Source organism: Aethalodelphis obliquidens, unplaced genomic scaffold, assembly GCF_003676395.1.
Source record: "Aethalodelphis obliquidens isolate GAN/ISIS:26980383/991018 unplaced genomic scaffold, ASM367639v1 scaffold69, whole genome shotgun sequence".
NCBI classification, from domain to species: domain Eukaryota; kingdom Metazoa; phylum Chordata; class Mammalia; order Artiodactyla; family Delphinidae; genus Aethalodelphis; species Aethalodelphis obliquidens.
Window position 1 is genome coordinate 1022195 of NW_020838013.1, and position 23181 is coordinate 1045375.

General features: G+C 51.1%; 5 protein-coding genes and 1 non-coding gene across 6 annotated transcripts; 3 read left to right on the top strand and 3 right to left on the bottom strand.

The window, feature by feature from the left end:
- Positions 1-154: 154 nt before the first annotated feature.
- On the bottom strand, positions 155-4784 carry INTS5 (integrator complex subunit 5). Its single transcript, XM_027090059.1, has 2 exons — positions 4654-4784; positions 155-3306 (listed from the first exon to the last, which is right to left on the bottom strand). The coding sequence occupies exons 1-2, from the start codon at positions 4731-4733 to the stop codon at positions 327-329; spliced, it is 3060 nt and encodes a 1019-aa protein (XP_026945860.1). The 5' UTR covers positions 4734-4784; the 3' UTR covers positions 155-326.
- Positions 4785-8575: 3791 nt separating this feature from the next.
- Positions 8576-11754, bottom strand: CUNH11orf98 (chromosome unknown C11orf98 homolog). Its single transcript, XM_027090086.1, has 4 exons — positions 11656-11754; positions 11378-11502; positions 9534-9631; positions 8576-9449 (listed from the first exon to the last, which is right to left on the bottom strand). Exons 1-4 carry the CDS (start codon positions 11692-11694, stop codon positions 9340-9342), a joined length of 372 nt encoding a protein of 123 aa, XP_026945887.1. The 5' UTR covers positions 11695-11754; the 3' UTR covers positions 8576-9339.
- Positions 11755-11868: 114 nt separating this feature from the next.
- On the top strand, positions 11869-13317 carry CSKMT (citrate synthase lysine methyltransferase). Its single transcript, XM_027090085.1, has 3 exons — positions 11869-12244; positions 12348-12481; positions 12645-13317. Exons 2-3 carry the CDS (start codon positions 12415-12417, stop codon positions 13298-13300), a joined length of 723 nt encoding a protein of 240 aa, XP_026945886.1. The 5' UTR covers positions 11869-12244; positions 12348-12414; the 3' UTR covers positions 13301-13317.
- LOC113611629 (small nucleolar RNA SNORA57) lies at positions 11930-12078 on the top strand. Its single transcript, XR_003429531.1, has one exon. It is a non-coding gene; the product is annotated as a small nucleolar RNA SNORA57 (small nucleolar RNA).
- A 2988-nt stretch (positions 13318-16305) lies between the features above and the next one.
- On the top strand, positions 16306-16985 carry UQCC3 (ubiquinol-cytochrome c reductase complex assembly factor 3). The gene is made up of 2 exons (XM_027090087.1): positions 16306-16496; positions 16587-16985. The coding sequence occupies exons 1-2, from the start codon at positions 16377-16379 to the stop codon at positions 16734-16736; spliced, it is 270 nt and encodes an 89-aa protein (XP_026945888.1). The 5' UTR covers positions 16306-16376; the 3' UTR covers positions 16737-16985.
- Positions 16986-19084: 2099 nt separating this feature from the next.
- On the bottom strand, positions 19085-21622 carry UBXN1 (UBX domain protein 1). Its single transcript, XM_027089866.1, has 10 exons — positions 21589-21622; positions 21401-21488; positions 21208-21261; positions 21025-21119; positions 20857-20926; positions 20504-20695; positions 20358-20409; positions 20125-20241; positions 19401-19593; positions 19085-19227 (listed from the first exon to the last, which is right to left on the bottom strand). Exons 2-10 carry the CDS (start codon positions 21457-21459, stop codon positions 19178-19180), a joined length of 882 nt encoding a protein of 293 aa, XP_026945667.1. The 5' UTR covers positions 21460-21488; positions 21589-21622; the 3' UTR covers positions 19085-19177.
- Between the last annotated feature and the right edge of the window lie 1559 nt (positions 21623-23181).

Sequence of the window (23181 nt, forward strand, 5' to 3'; positions counted from 1 at the left end):
AGGCTGGCGTCTGTCCCATTGGCCGAGAGCGTACTCTAGATGCTGGTGGGGGCGGGGCCAGGGCGGGGCTTGAGGGAGGGGGCGGGATTGTTCAGAGACAGGAGCTGTTCGAATTTGCCGGCTCTCCACATCAGACAGAGGCACCGGACTCTTGTTTTTCTCAACTCGGCAAATTTTATTTAGAAAAAAAGGAGGGGGAGGAAGAAAGTGACAGCGCTCTTTTAGGCCAAGGTCTTAGAAGAGAAACCTCCACATTTCTGCAGCACCTTAGCCCCCTGTCTGTCTCTCCTGGCTCAACCTCCCTCGGCTTCTGGAGCATGGAAAGGCTATGTCCCCTGCCGAAGGAGATTGGACGGTGAAGGTGCCTGGAAACGGCCAGAGAAAAGGCCCAGGCGGTCAATGTTGCGGTGGAGGACACTGTGCAGCACAGCCAGATGGGCTCCACCTTCACCCCCACCCTCCCTGGAGAAGTCCCGGATGAAGCGGCCACGCTCTGACTGGAAGATGAACTTCTGGGGCAAGGGCCCGTGCTCCCGGAGAAAGCCCCAGACACTGAGCAGCAGCAGACGCACTTCAAAAGGTGCCAGTTGGCTAAATACCTCGTGCATATTCCCCAGGGCTGGTGGCAGGAGGCTTCCCTCAGCCATGACAGCCACCAGGGTGCAGGATGCCTCCAGGTGCCAGGGGGAGTGGGCTGTATCAGGGTGGCGAGAGGCTTCCCAATGGCCCAAGAGGGCGGCCAGCAGCCCCCGCAGCAACACGGAACAGTAGCACAGGGCTGGGGGAGCAGCTGCTACCAACTTTAACAGCTCAAAGAGCAGAGGCTGTTCCCGGAAGCGCCGGCCAATGCGGAGATCCCGCTCCACGGTGGCCCGGGCATGCTCCTCAGGAGGCCAGGCTAGCTCAGCACCGGCTGCATCGGGACACACACTCTCCACCAAGGTCACTGCCACTGCTTTGGCTGCCTCCGGGCTCAGGGTGGGAGCCCCCCAGCAGCCCACACATTCAGTCCCCCCAGGGGCACTGCAGCAGTGCACCAGGAGGCTGAGGAGGCTCTGGGTGTTATACATCACTTCTTGCTGATTGCGTGACTGGGCAAACTTGGGTGGCTTTAGGCCACGGCCGATGACTCCAGCGTGGAAAACAGACCAAATCCCTCCAGGGCCCGGCACAGCTGCAGTGTGCCGCCGGTTTGTGTCCAACAGGGAGGCCGAAGCCAAAGGAGCTGAAACAACTGAGAGAGTCTCATTATCCCCATCCACTTCCCCACCAAACAGTTCTGTGTTGCCCCGATGTAAGGCTCCCTCAACTAGCAGCTGCAGGACAGCCTTGAGCCCAGCCGGGGAGGTCTGGGAGAGGCGGGTAAGAAGCTGGGAGGCGGAAGCCACCCCTGGGGTACCGTGCAGCCTGAGAGAGGCAAAGAAGCGATGCACTCCAGCTCTCACCAGTCCCAGGAGTTGGGAAGGGCACAGGGCTTCCGGAGGAAAGGGACAAATGGCCAGGAGGGAGGCAGAGGCTTCGGCTACTTCCTCCTCAGGATGGAGCAGGAGAGGAGCCAGGTCAGACAGATGAGCTGAGGCCGACTCCCCAAACCGGGCCCCTAGGGCTGCAGGGCCCTCACCACCCTGCTGTTCCCACCCCACTAGCAGTGCCAAGTTACGCAGGAACCGAGCCGTGAAGGGAGGTTGCAAAGTCCCTGCATGTACCCTAGCCAGGCAGCTTCGGAAGGCCAGGGGCAGGAGGCCAGAGAGACTGACCACCAGCCCTGCGTATAACTGAGTGGCCAGACTCAACTCTTCAGGGCTTCGGGCCCGGCTCAGGAGATGGCCCAAGGCCTCAGGTCCGCAGCTAGGCCGGGTATAAACAGAGAGCAGGCCAAGGAGCTGGTGTTGCCAGAGGAAGCGTTTTCGTTCCAAACGTAACGTCTCTCCACACAGCTCTCCAACGTGGTTTCTTAGCGCATCTAGAAAGGGCACAGGGCGGGGGGGTGGGGGGGGGCCCAGCACCCCTTCCCCAGGAGACCCTCCCCGGTGATGAACCAGCTTTTGCAGGTGCAGCAGCAGTAGCTGAATCAGCCGGTCACAGGCCTCACGCACGGTGTCTGGCACAGCCAGGCCCTGGGTGGTAATGACTGAGGCAGGCATGGCTGTGTCCACCAGGAACTGCAACAGGCGGTAGGCACCTGCCCCAGAGGCCTGGCTCACCAGGTGCACGGCCAGGTTCAGCATGTTGTCCAGCTCCTCTCGGGGGAATCCCTGCAGGTGTTGCTGCAGCTGACTCAGCACAGCTGGGGGCTTAAGGCAATCCACCAGCTCTCCAGAGACTGTGCCCAGCAAAGCTGGTGACATGACTGCCAGCTGCAGGAGGAAGGGAACTGTGGCCTGAAGGGAGGGATCCCCACTCCGGCCGCCAGTGCCCCCTGCCAGACTGTCATGAAACATTCGCAGGAGCTCCCGTCGTATGCTGTCTCCATGGCGGGAGGCCAGGTGCCCTAGGATGCCTACAACTGAGGCAATCTTGGGCACCCGTTTCTCCCCAGGGGTGGCAGGAGATCCAGGGAAGGGGTCTGCAGAGGGGGTCTGAGAAGAGCCTCCACCACTGCCACCAGCTCCACCTCCAGCCCCACTGTGAACACAGAAGTCCTTAAGGCCACAGGAGAGAACTCGGGAGATGATGGTGCCGGGAAAAGAGGAGCCAATATGCGCCACAACCCAGTCGAAGTGTGGGGAATGCTGGACAGAGGTATCCAGCAAGGCATCCACGCAAGCATCTGGGCAACTACCAATGAGAGCCGAGAGGCACTGAACATAGATGTCCATTAATGTGCGTGTGGCCCGACAGCCCATCCACAGCTGCAGCAATTCGTTGAGAGAGCCAGTGGCATGGGGCACACGCTGGTGCTGGCCCGAGTAAGTGCTGCTCAGTTGCCCCATGAGGTCAATGGACCATGCACTAATCACAGGTGCCCAGGCCTTCGGGTTGGCCCGGATAAACTCAGACAGCACCTGCTGCACTTCCTGCACCACATCCTCTAGACCAGGTCCCCCAACAGGGACATGGGAGGGTGGCGGTGGACGGAGGTGAGGTGGACCAGCCACAGGGCTTTCATCCAGGGCAGCCAGGTGGGCCCGGACACTCTCATCAAAGACACCTCGCAAGTGGTCAAGCACAGCAGCCCGTGCAGGTGGCAAAGAGCGGAGCAAAAGAAGGCCACAGCGAGCATGTTCCCGAGCAGAGAGTTGGTGGCCCAGAACAGGGTCTACACCAGTCAGAAAGGCCTTGATTTCCTGCGACAGCTCCTGAGCACTGTAAGGAAGCAAAAGAAGCAGAGTTAGAGTGTTGGGAGTTGTTGAGCAAGTTACATTCCCTCTGTGAGCTTCAGTTTCTTTCTATGTAGAATAGGGATAACTGTACCTCCCTCAAAAGATAATATTCATAAAGCACGTAAGCACCATATCTAGGTCACACTAGTTACTCAGTAAATGCTAGCTATTTTTCTTTTAATAAATAACAATAGTATCAATATTAGATAACTCTTGTAATACATCAAGTTCTCTTTTAAGTACTTTACTTGTATTATTTCAATACAGATAACAGCCCAATAAGGTAGGTACCATTATGATCCCATTTTACAGGGAAGGAAACCAAGGTAAGTAATCAGACTATAAAGTCCAAGAGGGTAGTTAACAGTTCTCTGCTTTTCAACAGTGGATCCTCTTCTACTGGGGTGCCTGGAATATGGGAAATACTCAATAAATATTTGTTGAATTGAGTAAGTATAGTTTGTGTTCCTGTAACATCTGCTTTAAACACACCTTTCTAGCTTTACTGCACTCCCCCCTACATACAAACGAGAACGCTGGATTTTGCTCTTAATGGAACGAAAATTCTAAGCCCAAATTTGCCCCTTAGTAAGAGCTCTCCCTCCCCAAACCTGCTTCTTCCCATATTCTGCAAGCATCCTAACCACCAACCACTTGGACTCCACCACATCAACAGCCACCACCTTCTCAGAACCCTCAGTATGCCCCAGCAATCAAGGTGCCCCAGGGCAGAGACAAGCTAATGCCCTTCAACCCTTCCCCTCCTGAAACATATGGGTTCAGTCTTAGAGGTTCAGAAGCCAGTGTTACTTCCTCTTATTGCATTTTCTGACAGCATCCTCTAGAGGTTGATAAGGCTCTGACTGTGCCATTCATCTCTGGTTCCTCCAAAAAAAAACACTCTACGGTGAGGGGAGTGTCTCCGTTGGAGAGCAAGGGAAAGGCTAGAAGAAAGCATTCTGTGGGTTTCTGGGCCTGGGTGCTCAGGGAGTCTCCATGAAGTCAGGGGACCCTGGGTTCCCTCGGGTCTAAGGGACAGGGCACCTGGTTTCCCAAGAGTTCTGATATTCCCAATTCTTGGAAGAGCAAGGCCAGGATCCGGGGTAACTGGGCATTGGGGTTTAGGGGTAGGCAGTACCGAGATCTTGGGAGTGCGGGCACTGGAGCCCAGAGTTTTAGTGAGGCAGTCCCTGAGTTCTGGGAAGACCCGTCCGGGAATCTCTGAGAACCCGGACGCGAGTTCTCGAGGTGGGATCCGGGTTTCCGCCGAGAAGGCTGGTTATCGGCGCGGGACCCCGCGGTAGGGAAAGATGCCAGGGGCTCTGACTACCTGAGCGGCGCGGGACCGTGGGAGACCGGGGCAGGCCCGGGAGGCCCTGGGGCCCCGGGAGGGTCGCACAACGCGGACATCCCGGAGCCCTAGCCCGAGCCCGAAGCGGGAGCGGCGGAGCGGAGGAGGCGCATGCGCGCTGCCGGGAAACCCGAAAGGAACCAGCGACAAAGCCTCTCAGGAAAACCAATCCGGCGACGTCCGTGACCCTCACACATTGGTTCCGAGATGAGTCGGCGTCCCAGAACGGGGCTGCACCCGAAAGCGGGAAGCCGACCCACCCTCAACGCAACCACTTTTTTCCCCCGAGAGGTCTATTTACACAGACTAAGGCTAGCTGCGACCACTTAATTGGATTTAATTAATTTTCCTAAAGCCGAAACAAAATTTTCAACTCTCGAGGTTTTAAAAAAGGAAGCACCTTAGGAAACATTTTAATCAATAACCAGTGACAATGTAAAAAGCAGTTAAAGGAGAGAAGGGAAGAAGGAAAGCGGAAGAGAGACGGAAAGAAAGGAGTGAAAGTCCGTAAGAGAAGATGAAGAGAAGACAAGGAAAGAGAGGGAGAGGAGGAAGCCTGAAAAAATTGGGCTGGCTACGCTGAAGGTGTTCTCCCAGTCCTAGGTTAGCACTACGATCTGTGTCAGGCTCCCCAGTCTCCCAGTGCAGGGGGGCCTTCCCCAACCTCACATCCCCATAGCTGCAGAGAGAGCTTGGTAACCTTATGAGGATATAATACACACCTCATCAAGAGCCCCCGCTCCAACCAGTCTATCTAGATCACGTTCCAGCTATTCCACTAACCGGCTGTGTACTACATTTAACCCCTCTATGCCTGTTTGCTTTTCTGGAAATCGGGATGTTAATAGTACAATTACCTCACGGGCTTGTGAAAATTTAAACCAGGTAATATGTTACTGTATAGCACTTGGTGCCTGCAATGGTAGGTAAGCACTATATAAGCAACAGCTGTTTTTATTATATTTGTTGAATGAACTCCAGCTCTTTGACAACAGGGGTGTTGCCAGTTTTGTTAAAGACTTTATCATCATCACATACAACAGTGTCTTCCTGGCATGTAGCAGGCTCTTAATAGTTGGTTGGATGAATGAAAAGGAAGGTAGGTTCTGAGGCCTGTATTAACCAGAGGGCTTACTATTCTCAGTGGAAATGTGAGTTAGAATAACACCAGATGGTAGGTTCTAAAGATACCTTTGAAGTGACGGTGTTTTAAAAGCTAAATGATTAATTATGGTGGTTCTATATTTATTCTTAAATTTTAGAAGTTCGATCACTCATGAAGCGTATATGCTCTAGGACAGTAAATGAGACAGTTTCTGCTCCTAGCTCTGCTTCAAACTTGGACCCAACACTTCCCTTCTCTGGGCCTTGACTTTTGATCTATGAAAAGTGGCTTTTGGGGACTTCCCTGGTAGTCCAGTGGTTAAGACTCTGCATTTCCACTGCAGGCGGCATGCGTTAGATCCCTGGTGGGGGAACTAAGATCCGCATGCCTCACGACATGGCCAAAAAAAAAAGTGCCTTTTGAACCCGATAAATTCTTCCAGCTATGAGACTATTATGTGGTCCTTGCCCTTAAAGATTTCACAATCTAAGGGTGCTTGTTTTGGAGTTAGACAGATCTGGATTCATGTCTGCTATTAATTAGCAATATAACCCTGAGCAAGTGACTCAGCTGCTCAGAGCCCCTTTCCTTAACTGTAAAATGGCGCATGTTGTATCTCACAAACTTTTTGCAAAGATCACTTCAGATTATTCACCTATTTCTTTCTCTCTTTTTTTTTTCTTTTTCTTTTTTTGGCCATGCCATGCAGTATGCAGGATCTTAGTTCTCCGACCAGGGATCAAACCCGTGCCCCCGCAGTGGAAGCATGGAGTCCTAACCACTGGACTGCCAGGAAATTCCCACTTCAGATTATTTGTGTAAAGAATTTAGCACAATACCAGGTACAGAAACTCTTCTTTGAACGCAGCAAGCTCCTTTCTGCCTTAGGCACAGGGGATAGAACAAAATTATGAAAGGAGATGGGAATCCCAAGATGTTGAAATTCCTTCTCCCTGCAGCTTCTCCCCTCCTCTCCTTACCGCCTCTGAATATATTTCAGTTTCACACAAGTACTTTTTACTTTCTGTGTTCAAAACTGGACATAATACTGTCTCCACAGAAAAATAGCTGATACCAAGTTTTAGCCCAGGGGAAGTAGCAGGTGAGCCTGGAACATATTGTGCCAGACAGCAAGGAATTGCTCAGATACTGGTGGTGCTGTGTCAAAAGGACACAGGACCAGAACTTTCTTGGTGGTCCAGTGGTTAAGACTCTGTGCCTCCATTGCAGGGGGCACAGGTTCAATCCGTGGTTGGGGAACCAAGATGCTGTATCCTGTGTGCCCCCCCGGACCCCCCCCTCAAAAAAAAGACACAGGCTTTGGCTGGCCAGTTTGGTATGATTTGGAGCATGAAAAAGTGATAGTAACAGATGTTTAACAACCAAAATGAGATTTTAAAAAGGAAGTAGGGGTTTCCTTTACAGAATATGTAAAATGAGTAACATGGATGACTGAATGATACAATTAGAAAAATCACCATTTTGCAGCAGTAACTAATTCAGGTATGGATCATCATGGATGCTAAAACCATTGTTGAGAGGTCACTGGGGAACAGGGTGTTCATACAATCTCAAAGTATCACTCCATAGATTGCTTATTAATTACAAAGGGAAAGAATACCTTAACCGTGGAGAAATCTGACAGACACCCACTTAACACCAGGAATCACCAATAATGAGACAAACTAATATTATATGTGTGGACGAAAAATTCGCCTGCCTGCTATATCAGAAAACAAACAATGTTGCGGCCATCAAGCAATCAGCCACTATGACTGTCTCCGACGGTCTCCAAACAGGTTGCCCTCCATCAAACCATCAACCACTGCAGCCATCCCCAGCGGTGCACCCTGAGGAGATTCAGGAGGAAAAAGAACAGGATACTGGCCACAGGTGGTTAAGGAGCATATCAAAGAGCCGAGACTCTTGCATCTTCCCATACATAGAAAAGCACTAAATTAATTAACTTGAGAAGTCTGATTTTCTTTAATTAACAATAATCTTTGATGTCCCAACTACCTGGTTTTTGTTGCAAAAACACCTCTATATCCTGGCTCCTCCCTTACCTCAGAGCTATCTGACAGGCTGTCTTCCAGGTTTAAGTTTTCAGCAAGTCTGCTGAATCAAACATAATTCTCAACCTTTAGGTTGTGTATTTTTTTTTTCAGTCAACACTTACTTCCTGATGAAATGCAATGGGAAGTACACAATATCCTCTATGTAGAATTTTTCCCAGAAATGCTTAACCTACATCTATTGATGAGGAAACATATGGAAACACTCAGACAAACCCAGGCTGTGAGATATTCTTTAATTAATTAATTTAGGCTGGACTCTTCGAAGACACCAAGTCACCTAAGACAAGGTAGGGGTACTGTTCTGGATTGAAGGAGACTAAAGGGACATGACAATTAAACGCTATGCGTGATCCTTAACGGTGTCTGGATTGAGGAAACAATAAATAGCTATAAAAAATATTATCCACAGCTGAGGAAATGTGAATATGAAAACCTGAATTTTAGCTATTCCACCAACGTTAAATGTCTTAGGTGCTTTGGCTATATAGAAGCATGTACTAAGGGATAAAATCTCATCTGCAACTGACTTTCAAATGAGTCAGCCAAGACAACAATTATACATACTTGAACACACACATATATATGCAAGCGGGTAAGGAGATCAAGTATAGCCGAATGTTAAAAATTGGTAAATCCAAGTAGAGTGCATATTTAAGGGCTCAGTGTGCTAATTTCTTAACTTTACCGAAGGTTTGAAAATGTTCAAAATATAAACTTGAGGAGGGCGGAGCACAACACTGTACCCAAACCCTCCCTCTTCCAGGAAGCCTGCACTGATTAACAGAGCAAGGACAGAATATGCTTTTCCCCAGTTGACCACATCTCTGCACACATAGCTTCTCACTTTGATTAACCACCCCAGCCCTGGCTTCCAACAAACAGAATTTCTGAACGTTAAAAGGGAAAAATAATGTTCACTTTATAAAAATATAATCCAGCAAAGGAAGCAGAGCAACCACTTGTCCACCCTGGTCACTTGTCCACCCTGGTCACACAGAGGAGGTGGTAGGGCCAGTATCAAGACCATTACCTCCTCTGCTATCTCTACAGAACACCTTATTTTTGTCAGAAATGGAAAGATGGAGTGTCACTCATCGGGGAGACAGGGCCATCATGGAGGGTAGCTTCTTGTTGCCTTTGGTCAAGTTAAGAGCTGTGGGTCCTGTTTCCCAATTGTCTTGTTTCCACACTCACAGCCCCTTTTCATGGCCTATCCCCATTCCTACATTTAATCACACACATCTCAGTGAGAATGCTAGGGCTTTTTTACAAACGGAGTTGACTGCTTAGGACCCCCTCTCCAATCTTTCTTTTCTACCCTCTACCTCTCAATATATCCCTCCAGGGCAGGTCACTAGGCCATTAGGGAAGAGGAATCTGGGGACAGTGAAAAGGAGCAACGCTTTCTCCAAAGTCCTCTGAAATAACCATCGAGTCCTCCTGGCTCCAGCTGAGAATCTTCTGGTGGAAGGGGTGTGACATTTAGCTCTTATCTTCAAGGTCCTCCATGTCTACATCCTGGGGGACTTTTGTCTTCTTTTTTGATTTGGGCTGTGGTTCACTAGTCTTGGCTGACTTGAGGGGGGCTTCCACTGAGCAAAGGGAAAGAGGAAGCATTAAAGAACCCAAATGAACCCAGCTGGCCCCTCACCCCAGCTTCTGTGCTCTCGCCTCACCTTCCATGGCTGCTTTCTCTTTCTGGGCAAGCCGGATCTGCTGGAGGAGTTTTCTGCGCTTCTTCCCAGACAGAGTAATGTTGGCACGTGCACTGGACCTGAAGGATTGGTAAGAGCAAAAATATCCAGGTTAACCTGAACCAATACAGACCACACAGTGGTCCTGGTTACTGAAAAGGTCTTTGGATCCAAGTCAAAGAACTGTTACTTTACCTAAAACTAGTCTTAACACATACATAAAGTAACATTAATTGCTAAAATTTAGTACATAATAGAAACGTTTCCTCCTATTTTATAAATATATATAAATATATAAATACATATGTGTGTATATATATATGTATATACATTTTTTTTTTTTCTGGCCATTCAACATGCAGGATCTTAGTTCCCTTGACCAGGGATCGAACCCATGCCCCCTGTATTGGAAGCGCAATTGGTCTTAACCACTGGACCGCCAGGGAAGTCCCTTATTCTTGATACTTCTAACAGCAGATGTGGTGGGTGGGGGAGGTTTCCCACATCAAGTAATTCTCCAAATTCTCAATGGACGTTGACTGGGTGTCCTACAAATTTAACTCCATTTGGACACTATCTACCAGGACATAGCAACAGATACCAAAGGTTAAGTTTTCCCCCACTTCAAATGCCAATCACATATCCAGGTTGTTACCTGTACTTCTGATTGACCAGTCATAAATTGGGGTTCTCATGATCCCCTTCTCAGACTCGATAATTTGCTAGAACAGCTCACAGAACTCAGGGAAACATGTATTTGCATTTACTGATTTATTATAAAACGATACAACTCAGGAACAGTCACATGGAAGAGAAGCATAGGGTAAGGTATGGAAGGGGCCAGAGGTTCCATGCTCTCTCCAGGTGAGCCAGCCTCCCAGTACCTTCACCAGTGGACCAATCAGGAGCTGGTTCAAGAGGTTGTGTAGAGCTTAATCTACAGCACCCACCCACCCCCTTCCCACAGGCAGTGAGAGGGAATTAAATTTCCAATCCTCTAATCACTTCATCCTTCTGATGACCAGCCCCACGCTAAGTCACCATTTGCATAAATTTAGGTGTGCTCAAAAGGGGATCCTTATGAACAAAAAGTCACTCTTATCACTCAGGAAATTTAGCTCTGCCAGAAAGCAGAGACAAGGACCAAATATATTTATTATGCCGCTTTATAAACTAAATATTTATAATCAACAAGTCAGTGAAAGAATGGGGTGGGAACTCTGCCCCAAGACTCAGATTATATGCAAAATCTCACATGTGCCCTTGTGAAAATTCATCGAATGATTCGCCGCACACTTATGTGTGTGCTTTTAAATGTACTTATAAAAAAATCTGTGTGGGGCTTCCCTGGTGGCGCAGTGGTTGAGAGTCCGCCTGCCGATGCAGGGGACACGGATTCGTGCCCCGGTCCGGGAAGATCCCACGTGCTGCGGAGCGGCTGGGCGTCCGGAGCCTGTACTCCGCAACGGGAGAGGCCACAACGGTGAGAGGCCCGCGTACCGCAAAATAAATAAATAAATAAATAAATAAATAAATAAATAAATAAATAAATAAATAAATAAATAATCTGTGCGAGTGAATAATGTTACTTGGGGAGGTGGGGGAGTCCACAGCTCTCCTTAGATTCTCATCAGAGTCCAAGAACCAAAGAAAGGCTGTGAGCTACAGGTACAGTGAGAGACTAGCAGAGTTTAGGCACAAACGTTCCTTGCATAAACGTGAGTACACAAGGAAAGCAAAAAGGTGTTAGCTGCTCCGGAGCTCGACAAGGAGGAGGGAAGGAGGCATGGTGGGGAGGACCAAAAGGGAGAGGGTCTGGCACTCACGCCCGCTTCTTGAGGTGGTGCTTCGTGATCAGCCCTTCGTCTATCACAGCCCCGACCACCTGGTGCTTCAGTCGCCGCTCCCGGTTCAACACCCGCCGTCGCTTGAACAGCTTCTTCTTCAGCTCCTAAGGGGGAGGAAGATGCTTAATCAGAGGGGTGCCGTGCACCCGCGACCCGGGACCCCGCACCCGGCGACACTGGCCCATCGAGTCCATCTCGGGCGAGGGTAAAGGGCTCCAGGACGCTTGGGAAACAGGGTCGGGCTCCCACACAGTCACCGTTCGCGGCCGGTTGATCTTCCCCCCCGGAGCACCCATTGCTGCGTTGCGAAACCAGCTCAGGGCCCAGCGTTTCAGCTCTGCGCAGGGTCCGTGTGCGCCCCACCCCTCAGTCCTCCGCTAGCCAATTGCAGCTGGGAGGGGGCGGGTCCTGGTGCTATATAAAGGAGCCCGGTCGCGGTCTTGGCCTTTCCGAGGACAGCGACTGAGTGAGTGTCGGCTCTAGTGTTTTCACCGGCTGGCCGTGCGGGGTTTCTGGGTGGGGCTTGTTGACCCTCCTTTTCTTGGCGGGGATCGGGCGTGCGGTCCCGGTCCGCGTAATGTACGGAGGTAGAGGGAAAGGGCTCCGGCCCCCTCGGCGTCATGTCTTCGGTACCGGCGGCTTCCATTCCGCGGGTTCTATCCTCAAGCGCCGGGACACAGGGCTACCAAGGAGCAGGGCAGAACCGAGGTTCAGCAGACTCCTCCCCGGGGTGCTCACACCTTCTCCTTTGATTTCAGGTCTGTGGAGCCGCCCCAGGAGCCGGAGCTGTCGCATCCCCTCCTCTTCCACTTCCCGTTGCAAACAATAAAAGCCGTTCGTACCGTAGTAAGTTTGTGTCCGCGTTCCTTTTCTCCGAGGCTGCAGAGTTAGGGAGGCTGTACGCGTGATTCCTCACAGCGTATTTTGCAAATCTTCCCTTGGACCTCAGGCCCCTGCCGGAGTACGGGCGACATTTTCGCAGAAGTTTCTCCGGCCGACCTTGCCGTCACCTCCGGATGGCAGCCCTGCGCCGAACCCTCCACCTGGCGAGCCTGGCGGCGGCGGCCCGTCGCCCCGTGGCGGGTAGGGAAGGTGGACAGAGGGAGGGCAAGTTGGGTTCTTTGTTACACAGGAGTCTAGTCCCTGAAATTGTGCCGCTTAAAGCCCCAGGCCACATTGGTGTGGGTTTTGTTGCGTTTTGCTAGAACTGGGCGCTGGGTGACGCAAGTCCTCCACTCGTCCACAGGCTCCCTGGCTGGCAGCTGCCTGGCGGACCGCCGCCTCTGGGATAAGCTCCCCGCCCAGCCCCGTCAGGGCAGCGCGGGCACCTTCGACTGGTTCTTTGGATACGAGGAAGCCCAGGGGCTCCTACTGCCGCTGCTGCAGGAGGCACCAGCTGCCTGTCCACCGCGGGTGCTGGACGTGGGCTGTGGGACCTCCAGCATGTGTACGGGCCTCTACACCAAATGCCCGCACCCAGTGGGCGTGTTGGGGGTGGACTCCTCTCCTGTGGCTGTGGCCCACATGAACAGCCTCCTGGAAGGTGGCCAAGGCCAAACACCCCTGTGCCCGGGGCACCCTGCCTCACGCCTCCAATTCATGCAAGCTAATGCCCTCAACCTGCAGCCAGTGGCTTCCTCAGGCTCTTTCCATCTAGTGCTAGACAAGGGTACCTGGGATGCTCTTGCCCAGGCTGGTCTGCCTGGGGCTTACCAGCTGCTCTCAGAGTGCCTGAGGGTCCTAAGCCCTGGGGGGACCCTGATTCAGTTCTCAGATGAGGACCCTGACGTGCGGCTGCCCTGCCTGGAGCAAGGGTCCCAAGGCTGCACTGTGTCTGTGCAGGAGCTGGGCCCTTTCGGGGGCATCACCTACTTTGCTTACTTGGTTCAAGGCTCCAATTAAAGACTTTTAAAACCTGACCCTAGTGTTTCTGTTGGGTGAGGAGTTGGAGAAAGCTTCTGTCTTGGCAAGATGACCGGAAAATGAGGATTTGGATCCGGGCTTTCATATTTATTAGCTGTGTGCACACAGTATTGAATATTTCTGTGCCCCAGTTTACTCATCTGCAAGGTTGGAATAATACCTGGAGTTATGTGGATTCCATACAACAACAGGTGAAACACTTAGCAGTGCCAGGCACAAGCTGAGTGCTGAATAAAGAAGGTACAAGTGGGTCATTCCCCAGCCCAGTTAACCGAACTCCTAAAAGCACAGATAGGAATTCTTAATCCAGATTCCTTGGATATGACTTGTGTGTGACCCAGGGGCCTAACCTGTAAGCCTTCATTTTTCTCAGCTTGTAAAAGGGGAAGACTGTGAAAGGATAGGTAGAAGGGCTTCATAAACCTAGGTAAAATGTTTGAGGCAGAGTGATACTTACCCTCAAAGCTCCTGGGAGGCAGGAAATGGGAATATTCCACAAAGCAGCTTCTGCACACATGGGAACCTGATGCCGAGTCCCAGAGAGGACAGGGATTGGGGGCTTCCTGACAATCTGTCTCCTCTGGAATCCAGTAGGCATCTTGATCTACCTGTTCCTGCCCCCAGCTGAGTTCTGGGTTAAAGGTTCTTAAAGGAGATTTGGGGTCCAGTGAGCTCCAAGTCCAGCCTGGGGGGTGGGAGGGAGGGAGTTAGAGCCCATTAACAGTGAAAAATATACCTGATATATTACTGCATTTTTTTAAAGATAAAACAAATTCATGTAATTTCTTTTGCTTATAAAAATAATACAGCAATTATAATGAAGAGCCTAACTTAACAGCTTCAGTTTCCTCATGAGGAAGAAAAGTATCCTTCCTCACTGGGTCCTGAAAAATATATGTAAAAGTGTTCAGCACAGTGCCTGGCATACAGTAAAAGTAGCTTCTGTAACAGTATATAGACATGAAAAATCTGGAGGAGAAGGCATCCAAAATGTTAATCTCTGGGTAGTCGGATTTGGGGTGATTTTCTTCTTTCCCCCATGACAAAAATATCTTAAAGTATTAAAAATACATATTAAAAGGTGTCACCTATCTGACATCACAACTGCCTTTTAAAGTTCATCAACTTTGCCAACCACCTTGACTTTTTTTTTTTTTTTTTTTGCGGTACGCGAGCCTCTCACTGTTGTGGCCTCTCCCGTTGCGGAGCACAGGCTCCGGACACGCAGGCTCAGCGGCCATGGCTCACGGGCCCAGCTGCTCTGCGGCATGTGGGATCTTCCCGGCCCGGGGCACGAACCTGTGTCCCCTGCATAGGCAGGCGGACCCTCAACCACTGCGCCACCAGGGAAGCCCCACCTTGACTTTTATCTCCCACCTCTACATTTTTCTTCACTGTGTTTACTGAGCACCTACTGTGTGCTACTTTATGCAAGAGACACAACTAAGTTGTCCTGCTTAGACCATCCCATTCACAACAGCCTCATTTGAACCAGCCACCTCCCTCACCTGGTTCTTCACTTTGGTCCTGGAAGACCTCAACCTCCTCTTCCTCATCATCAGTGAGCAGCTGCAGCTCCTTGTGTGGCCACCGGAGCTCCCCACTCTCTTCACTCCCTTCAGCCTCAGCGGCTTCCACCACGATGGAGGGGAGGCGGGTCTTTTGATAGACAACCTGGATAGGCACAGCAGGGGGCTTGGGCCAAATTAGAATGAGTGAACAGCAAGACACAAGGTGGGGAAGTACTAACCTGAACATCCTGGTGACCTTCAACCTGGCCAATTTCTCCTCTGTCGTCCCAGAGAGGGTTGGTGAGTCTAGGACTTTCCGGGTGCTGGGAGGAGCCTGGGCTCTCTCTAGGCCAAGGCCCATCCTCGCTGCTCCCTGGCACAAGGGCCATGGGTGCTGATTCTTGGAGTGCAGGGTGGTTGAACTCAGTAGAGTATCCCTGCCCAGAGCACCCCACAGACTGTTCCTCTAATCTGCTTTGGAGCCTGGCCCCTTAATCACTTCTGAGGAGAAGAGGCTGACATGCAAGGAGATTATGGGCCTTTCAGGGGAGGGGACAATCCCAAGAGGTGGGATAGGAGCTTTATTTCTACTCACTCCCTGGTGACACTGGGAAAGGCGGAAGTAGGAGTTAACGAGGGCATCTGGATTAAAGCCCTGTGAGTGAAGAGCTTTGATAACTTGGAATTTTCTGGTTCTTACTGGGTCTCCCACATTGACATGTTTCTTTGTATCTTATTTAATGAATATTTTTATGGTGTATGCTATTTGCCAGGAACTGTTTTAAATGCTTTTCATATAAACTTATTTAATTATCCTAAAACTATGAGATAAATACTGTTATTAGCCTCATTTTCCGATGCAGAAACCGAGAAACAAAGAACTTAAACGATTTGCCCGGGGTCACACAACTAAGAGGTGTTTTCTTCTCCAAACTAGAATTCGGTATGTTACACAAAATCCATGGTTTAAAAAAAAAAAAAAAGGTTATATACCGTGAAGAGAAAGGTAACGTTTACTTTCAACAAGGAAAATAAAAAGAAAACATAAATATACCCTTCTCCCCACCCGGTACACTTGGCTTTGAGTTTTTGTTCAGGAGTTGAAGGGATTGAAGGCAGTCAATAGATTGATGTTTATAAGTATCTGAATGTCCTTAGGTACTGTATTGGAAAAGCACAGAGCACAGCCTTGACCCTCTATTGATCAGGACATTCCGGAGCTGGGCAATTGTAAAACTCACAGCAACAATGAAGACACTTACACTCCCCTTAGCAATCCTCCTCGGGATTTCATGACAAGGGGCCCCACGCTCGGCCCTGGGTGCCAACACCTCTTGACGTGGTCAACCTCCTCAGCTAAACCTAGTCTTAACACCCAGGCGCTCTAGCTTAGAAACGTTTCTGGGCCGGGCCCTCTCTAGCCCGGCCCCATCTCTATGGTTTCCTGTGTGAGGCGTTCTGCCCTGCGCAGATTGAGACGTCGCGGCGGCCTTGCTAGGCTACTGGAGGCTCCGGAGTGCGTCTCGCTGGTCGCGCGGTCGGCCATGGAGACCCTGCGCAAAGCGTTGATCGTGGGTGCAGTGCTGGGCGTGGGGGCTGGCGTGGGCACCGCGCTCTTTGTCCTCGTGACCCCGGGAGAGCAGCAGAAGCAGGCGATGCTAAAGGTGTGAGCAGCTGGGAGGCCGAGATGGGGCGAGTGGGCGGAGAACCGCAGGCTGGTAGCCCGGACTACGAACCTCCCTTTCTGCCCGCAGGAGATGCCGGAGCAGGACCCGCAGCGCAGGGACGAGGTGGCCGGGACCAAAGAGCTACTTCTGGCCACTCTGCAGGAGGCCGTGGCCACGCAAGAGAACGTCGCCTGGAGAAAGAACTGGATGAGTGGCGGCGGCGGGAAGTCAACCTGAGGCCAGACCTGCCCCCGTGCGCGCCGGGACCTCCGCTGCAGCGCAGGAGCCCGAGCCGGCCTTACTCCTCTGTGGGCCGGCGGGGAGTCCAGACACGCGCAGACCTCTTCGGGACCTGGGAAGCTGCCGCCGGGTGAGCACGTTCCCCCCCAAACCCTGCACTGACTGTGTTTTAACGTCCACGTCTTGGGCCAGGGCATCGGATGTGGCTAACTGAAGGAACCAATAAATCATGTTCCTCCATCCAGAGAGTGAGCACTGCGGTTGGACGCCCATAAAAGCCTAGAGTGTTGTGGGGGTCAGTGCTGCGGGCGGGCTTGAGTGCAGCTCCCGCCTGCCCCGCCCTTCATGTGACGCTGAAGCCCTATAGGCAGAGCGACCACGTTTTCAAAACACACGTCAGGTCACGTGGTTTGCGTGAGTGTACTTTCAGGGATAACCAAGTGATGTTCTTGAAATCGTTATCCTGGAAACTCTTGTGCAGTAAATACGCATAGAGGACACTCTGGGTGCCTGTCCTTCGAATGAGGTTGGAGAGGGGCTTCTAGCAATTAACATGTGCCATAATGCCTTCTGTGACCTTAATTCGTGGTAGGAGCGGTAAAAGGGGTGTGCTTTGAGTCAGATCTTGTTTCAACTCCTCCATGTTTTTAACCTCTGAGCCTTAGTCCTGTTCCATAAAAGGTGATAATGGGGACTTTCCTGGTGGTCCAGTGGCTAAGACTCTGTGCTCCCAGTGCAGGGGGCCCTGGTTCGATCCCTGGTCAGGGAACTAGATCCCAGGTACTGCAACAAGAGTTCGCATGCCGCAACTAAGAGATCCCACATGTTGCAACGAAGATCCAGAGTGCTGCAACTAAGACCTGGTGCAGATAAATACATAAATAAATAAATGGTGACAATTATCTTGAGAGTTGTAAAAAGGTGAACTTAGGAACGTAAAGTGCAGTGCCAGGCACAGGGCAGCCTCTCACTAAATGCACTGGGGTTTTCCTCCCACAAGGTGTTCACTGCAGTGGCTTTCAATTTCTGAATCCGTCACAGGATCCATTGGCGATGCCACTGATGGGATGAGATAAAGCTGTCAGTGGGGTGGCCGCCCTACAGCGAAGTCAACCATTTCACTCCCCTTTTGTCTATTTTATGTCCCGTGGTTCCAAACAAGATTGCAATTGATGGGGGATGGGGGGGCTGCTTGTATTAAATAAAGCCGGAACACACTAAATAAAGCTTGGTAACACTGAGGTGTAAACCCAGATATGAGCATTGGTGCAGTTTTCAGCTACTAGATGGTGAAGTCGTAAGCTGAGCACATTTGTCATGTGCGACCTTTACAGTTTACTTGTGGCCTCTTTCCTAGTCGGGGTATGAGAGGAGGGAGGTCAGCAGCTGTCTGAGGGAGCACGAGGATGAGGTGAGCAGCAGCAGCGCAAGGGGAGCTCGGCAGTTCAGAGCCTGAGCCCTAGAGTCACGCTCCCCAGAGATGTGTCCAGGTTCTGCTACTTGCTAGCTCTGTCAGTTTGGACAAGTCATGTGCTTTGGCGTCCCAATCTCTAAAATGGGATCATTGTACCTACAGCTAGATAATACTGCCTTCATATCTCAGTTAATACATACAAAGCACTTAAAACTGCATGGTATATATTAAGTACTCATGCTTTTTAGTGCAGAAGAGATGCAGTTGTGAAGGTCACACTATGGCTCCTCTCACTGTGAATGGCCACTTTTTTTTTTTTTTCTTCGGTACGCGGGCCTCTCACTGTTGTGGCCTCTCCCGTTGCGGAGCACAGGCTCCGGACGCACAGGCTCAGCGGCCATGGCTCACGGGCCCAGCCGCTCCGCGGCATGTGGCATCTTCCTGGACCGGGCCACGAACCCGTGTCCCCTGCATCGGCAGGCGGACTCTCAACCACTGCGCCACCAGGGAAGCCCGAATGGCCACATTTTAAAAACTACCCTTCTAGTAGCTAATACTTAATTGGGGACTTACCAGGTGCCAGGCACGGTGCCAAAGCACCTTACGTCAGCATTACGTAAGCCCCCACAACCCCAATTAACAGGCACTATTATCCCTGTTTACTAAAGAAGAAACTAGGCTTAATTAAAGAAGTCAAGGCACATAGCTACTAAGGATTTCAGGCTTAGGTACTGCCTTACCCATAGGAGCAAAAGATGCTATCCAACGTACACCCCACACTCCAGCACCTCTCCCCTTCAACCTCCCAAGCAACTCATTAGACCCAGAGATTAGAAACAAGTCTCCCGTGGAAATTTAAGAGGAAGCATAGGGTCTGTTCTAAAAGCCTTCCTTTTGTCCCTCCCGGCCATTCAGGAAGGAGTCAGTCGCATACACAACTCAGAGGATCTATTTATTAGGAAGGTAATGTCAGTGCTTTATCAAAGATGGAGAGGTCAGAGAAGGGTGGTGGGATAAAGGCCTCTCAGCCGGGACATTTCTTGGCCACAATGAGGACAGCAGAAGGCACAAGTCCTGAAGATGGAACAAAACAGGTTTGAACCAAAAGATCTGCTTTTTGCCCACCCTCCCCGGCCCCCCCAAATTCCTGGCCTCACACTATCTCCACAAAGTCCCTTCTTTGCATCCCTTCCTTTCTCGGGCATGTCCCCTATCCCCCTCCTGGTTTCAGGTCCCACGTGTCATACCCAGCTCCTGCAGAGGCCGCTCCATGTCAGCCTCTGAGAAGGCCCGCCGGGGGAAGCCACTAAGCAACTGCACAGGATCCTGGCCCCCTCCTAGCTCCTCCCCACGGTGGAGCTCCACATAGAGCCTCACAGCTGCCAGCTGTTCCCGTGCCCGGAATGTCTGGGTCAGTGAGCTCCCATCTGGCAACCTGACCTGGAAGGCAAGACAGAAATACAGAATCGTGAGTGTCAAAACTGAGTGAAGTGCCCAGGTAAGGAAAAGGAAAAGAGCAAAGTTGGCTTCTCATTCCTCTTAGAGAGACTGAAGCAGCATAATTACTATTTAAAGCAGCTAATGAACAAGCACTTAGGCTTGGCTTTACTGAACACTGAAGAGAGACTCCTAGCTCCCTCACAATTTAAGGAAAACAAAGACAAGATTACACAAAATATCTGGATAGGTACCACAGCGTGCAAATAGCTGTATAATAAGCCAAAGGAAAATACGGTGAACAAGTAAGAAGTTAACTGCTGAATATGAAAGAGAGATAGATTTATGTAAGACTAGGGCAAGTAAAATTTGATATCTTTCCTAAGAGCAGAGGAGGTAGGATTTCAAAAGTCATTTACAAAGATGGGAAAGGTTTGGCAAAGGGAACATAACTGAAAAAAGCTCTGGGCTGGGCTGGGTGCCTTACAAGCCAACAAAGGGTCCCAGGAGCAAGACAGGAATCAGAATCAGTACCTGTATGCGACACTGGTCATACTCTCGCTTCGTGGGAGGCTCCTTGCCGGGAGAGGAGGGAACGGGGCCTGGCTCTGTTGTTGGTGGGCATGGCTGAGAACCCCCATGACCACCATACTGGAGGACAAAGTTAAACAATCAGGCACTAAGCCCAACCCTTCCCTCTGAAGCTAAAAAAGGGGATTTACTAGTCCCCCTACTTCATGACCCTCGGTATGTACCCAATCACCTACCTTCTTGGCTCTCTCTGCTTTGTCCCTTTCGATCTTTTCTCGGACTCTTTGTCTGGAATGCAGACAGAACGAAAGTAGGTCAGACACTGACAAAGCAAATCTTGATTCCTTTCTCATCTCTTAGCCAACACCCCCAGCACCCAGACCTGGCTGCTAACTCTTCAGCCTTTTCCCTCCTCCGCTCCTCAGCAGCCCGGCGCATCTCATCTTCCTGTAGCCGCTGTCGGGCAGCTGACAACTCTTGCCCTTGTCTCCTGCGCTGCCGTTCCCGTTCCAGTGCCTCCCGCTCCTCTCTTTCTTCACGCTCCCGCTGCTTTTGGGCCACCAGTTCCAACATCCTGTATTGCAGAGAGGAAAGGGTTCAAGAGAAATGGACATAAATTGGGCGGGTGTGTTTATTAACAAGGGATTCAGAAAACAGAATCCGGGAACACAGGCCCAAACACCTCTGGGGAGAGGTGGAGGAGGAGCCTCAGAAATGGGAGCTTGTTCTTCGTACCTCTTAGTCTGTTCCTGTCTTTCCTCTTCAGTCAAAACGGGTTTGCTTTCTCCCACAACAGACTCAGGTCCTACAGACAAACAATCAGTATTATCACCCGCTCATCCTCCTCCTCAGGCCCTCCTGAATAATCACAGTGGGTCCCTCGATCAGGACTTTCAGGGCCACCTTGCTCAGTGGGTGTGGGTTCCCGTCCCAGGATATGTCCAAGGGGGGTCGCTAGTGGCTCGTCCACGTCTGGGTCGTCTTCATGCTCCATCAACCTGACAGGGAAAGTCAGGAGGGAGGTTAATGTTCAGGCTGCCCCTCGTAGGAGTCCCCAGCCACCTGCTACCCGGTCTGAGCGCTCACCAGTCCATCGCAGCCTCGATGCCCTGGTTCCCTGTGAGGGCCAGAGCCTTCTCCCTGGGGGCAGAAACACCGTGAATAGCGCCCACGAGCCATGGCGATGGTCAGGCTGGGGCGTAGAGCCTGAGGCCAGGCTGGGGTAAAGGCCCGGACAGGTCGGCGACCCCCGCGGACGGGTGTTAGGGGGCTCCCTTACGCGCGTCCCCTGGGGAAGCCCATCTCGATGAGACTCTCCAGAGCCGTCAGCTCCGCCATGACGCCGCCACCGCCGCCTCCGCGGGGACCTGGAAGGGACGAGAAGGCCGGAGAGGGTCAACGCGGGGCGTCCCCCGCCGGCGCGGAAACCCGCCCCCTACGGCCCCAACCGGACGCTCGCTCACTCACTGGCTCCAGACCGGCCCTGGACACCGACGAGAAGAAAGCCTAGAGGAAGCGGAAGTGCCCGAATCTGTTTGGGTCACGTGGAGGCGGACGTGGACGGGTGCCGCAGAGAGCCAGAAAACACAGGCCTGGCCCGGCTGCCAGGACCTGGCGCTGAGGGGACAGGCGGGGCGTAGGAGTAGCGGCCCGGGAGGCAGCTCACACTCCCCCGCCCAAGCCCGGGTGCCCCGCAGCGGTGTAGAAGGGCGATGCCGCCGTGAAACCCTTGGGCGAATCAAGACAGCTCTCGATATGGCCCCTTAGCGCGACCGGTTGGAAAATTATTTAGCAGTGTTTATCAGGAGCCATAGAAATGTGCGCACCCTTTGACCCGCTCATCCTGTCCGGCAACTGAGCTATCCTCCGCGCTACTGCCAAAGGGATCTTTGCAAAACACAGTAACTGATCCTGTCATCAGCTCCCTGATTAAGATTTCTCCATGACACCTCAGTCACCGAGGACGAAACTTAAATGCTGGTAGTCTGGCTTCCTCCTACCCTTTCTTTTGTTAATGTCCCATCTGTAAAGTGAGGATAACAATAGCACCAACCTTAGGTGTCTGGCAAGACTACACTGTGTAAATGTTGGTAGTTGGTGCGGGGTTCATCTCTCACCACTTGAGGGTAACTTGTGCAGATTGCAAAACTCTCCCTCCTCCCGGCCTTTGCACATACCCGTCCCTCTGTGTCTGGGATGTCCTGCCTTTTCTGTGGGCTTGGTTAACTCCCAGTCGTTTTTTCGGACTGGACCCTGGGTTTGCTTTCTTTTTTTTCTTTCCTTTTTTTTTTTTTTGGCCGCACGCATGTGGGATCTTACGTCCCCAGGGATCAAACCTGCGCCCCCTGCTGTGGAAGCGCGGAATCTTAACCACTGGACCACCAGGGAAGTCCCTGGGTGTGCTTTCCAAGGGAAGCCTGCCTTGACCACCCCCTCTCCATCTCCCAGCCCCGGTATTTACTCCATTAGCATTTGTCCCCGTAGTGTGTAGTCTTGTTGATTACTTAGCCCGCCGCCACTACCTAGGCTGTTAGGTCCCTTAAGTTAAAGCTCACTTTAAATGTTTTTTAGGAGGCAGAATAATAATAAGTTGCTGATATTGATAATATATGCACTAGAGAATTTTATATGGTTAATTCATATTTAATCATCACAAAAATCCATATGATGTAGATACTATTATTAGTCACAGGAAACAGACACAGAAAGATGAGATAATTTACCGAAGGTCGCAGAGCTAGGATTCAAACCCATGCAGTGTGCGTGCTGGAACTGCTAGGCTGTGCTGCCTCTCTGCGGTGGAATGATCATCAGCTATGGAGTTGGGCAACTTGTATCGAGAAGTCCTAACTCACCTCCTTATTTGTACTGAATAGCTTCAAACCATTTAGAACCTCAAACTTCTCATCTGTGAAAAGGTGACACCATCTCTTAGAACGACTGTGATAGAGATTAAGTACGAAAGCATGTAAAGCGTGTCTTTAATATTAAGACAGTAGGGAAGAAAAAGTACGGGGAAAAAAAAACAACAAAAAAGTGAGGTAGTAGGCCCTCATTATT

Coding starts and splice junctions, on each gene's coding strand:
- UBXN1 (XM_027089866.1), bottom strand. CDS start 21,459: ATGGCGGAGCTGACGGCTCTGGAGAGTCTCATCGAGATGGGCTTCCCC. Junction 20,927..21,024: donor ACCCACACCCACTGAGCAAG/GTGGCCCTGAAA, acceptor GTTTGTCTGTAG/GACCTGAGTCTGTTGTGGGA. Junction 19,594..20,124: donor ATGACCAGTGTCGCATACAG/GTACTGATTCTG, acceptor CTTGCCTTCCAG/GTCAGGTTGCCAGATGGGAG.
- INTS5 (XM_027090059.1), bottom strand. CDS start 4,733: ATGTCCGCGTTGTGCGACCCTCCCGGGGCCCCAGGGCCTCCCGGGCCT. Junction 3,307..4,653: donor CACGGTCCCGCGCCGCTCAG/GTAGTCAGAGCC, acceptor GCTTCCTTACAG/TGCTCAGGAGCTGTCGCAGG.
- CUNH11orf98 (XM_027090086.1), bottom strand. CDS start 11,694: ATGGGTGCTCCGGGGGGGAAGATCAACCGGCCGCGAACG. Junction 11,503..11,655: donor AGATCAACCGGCCGCGAACG/GTGACTGTGTGG, acceptor CCTCCCCCTTAG/GAGCTGAAGAAGAAGCTGTT. Junction 9,632..11,377: donor CACCACCTCAAGAAGCGGGC/GTGAGTGCCAGA, acceptor CCAATCCTTCAG/GTCCAGTGCACGTGCCAACA.
- CSKMT (XM_027090085.1), top strand. CDS start 12,415: ATGGCAGCCCTGCGCCGAACCCTCCACCTGGCGAGCCTGGCGGCGGCG. Junction 12,482..12,644: donor GGCCCGTCGCCCCGTGGCGG/GTAGGGAAGGTG, acceptor ACTCGTCCACAG/GCTCCCTGGCTGGCAGCTGC.
- UQCC3 (XM_027090087.1), top strand. CDS start 16,377: ATGGAGACCCTGCGCAAAGCGTTGATCGTGGGTGCAGTGCTGGGCGTG. Junction 16,497..16,586: donor AGAAGCAGGCGATGCTAAAG/GTGTGAGCAGCT, acceptor TTCTGCCCGCAG/GAGATGCCGGAGCAGGACCC.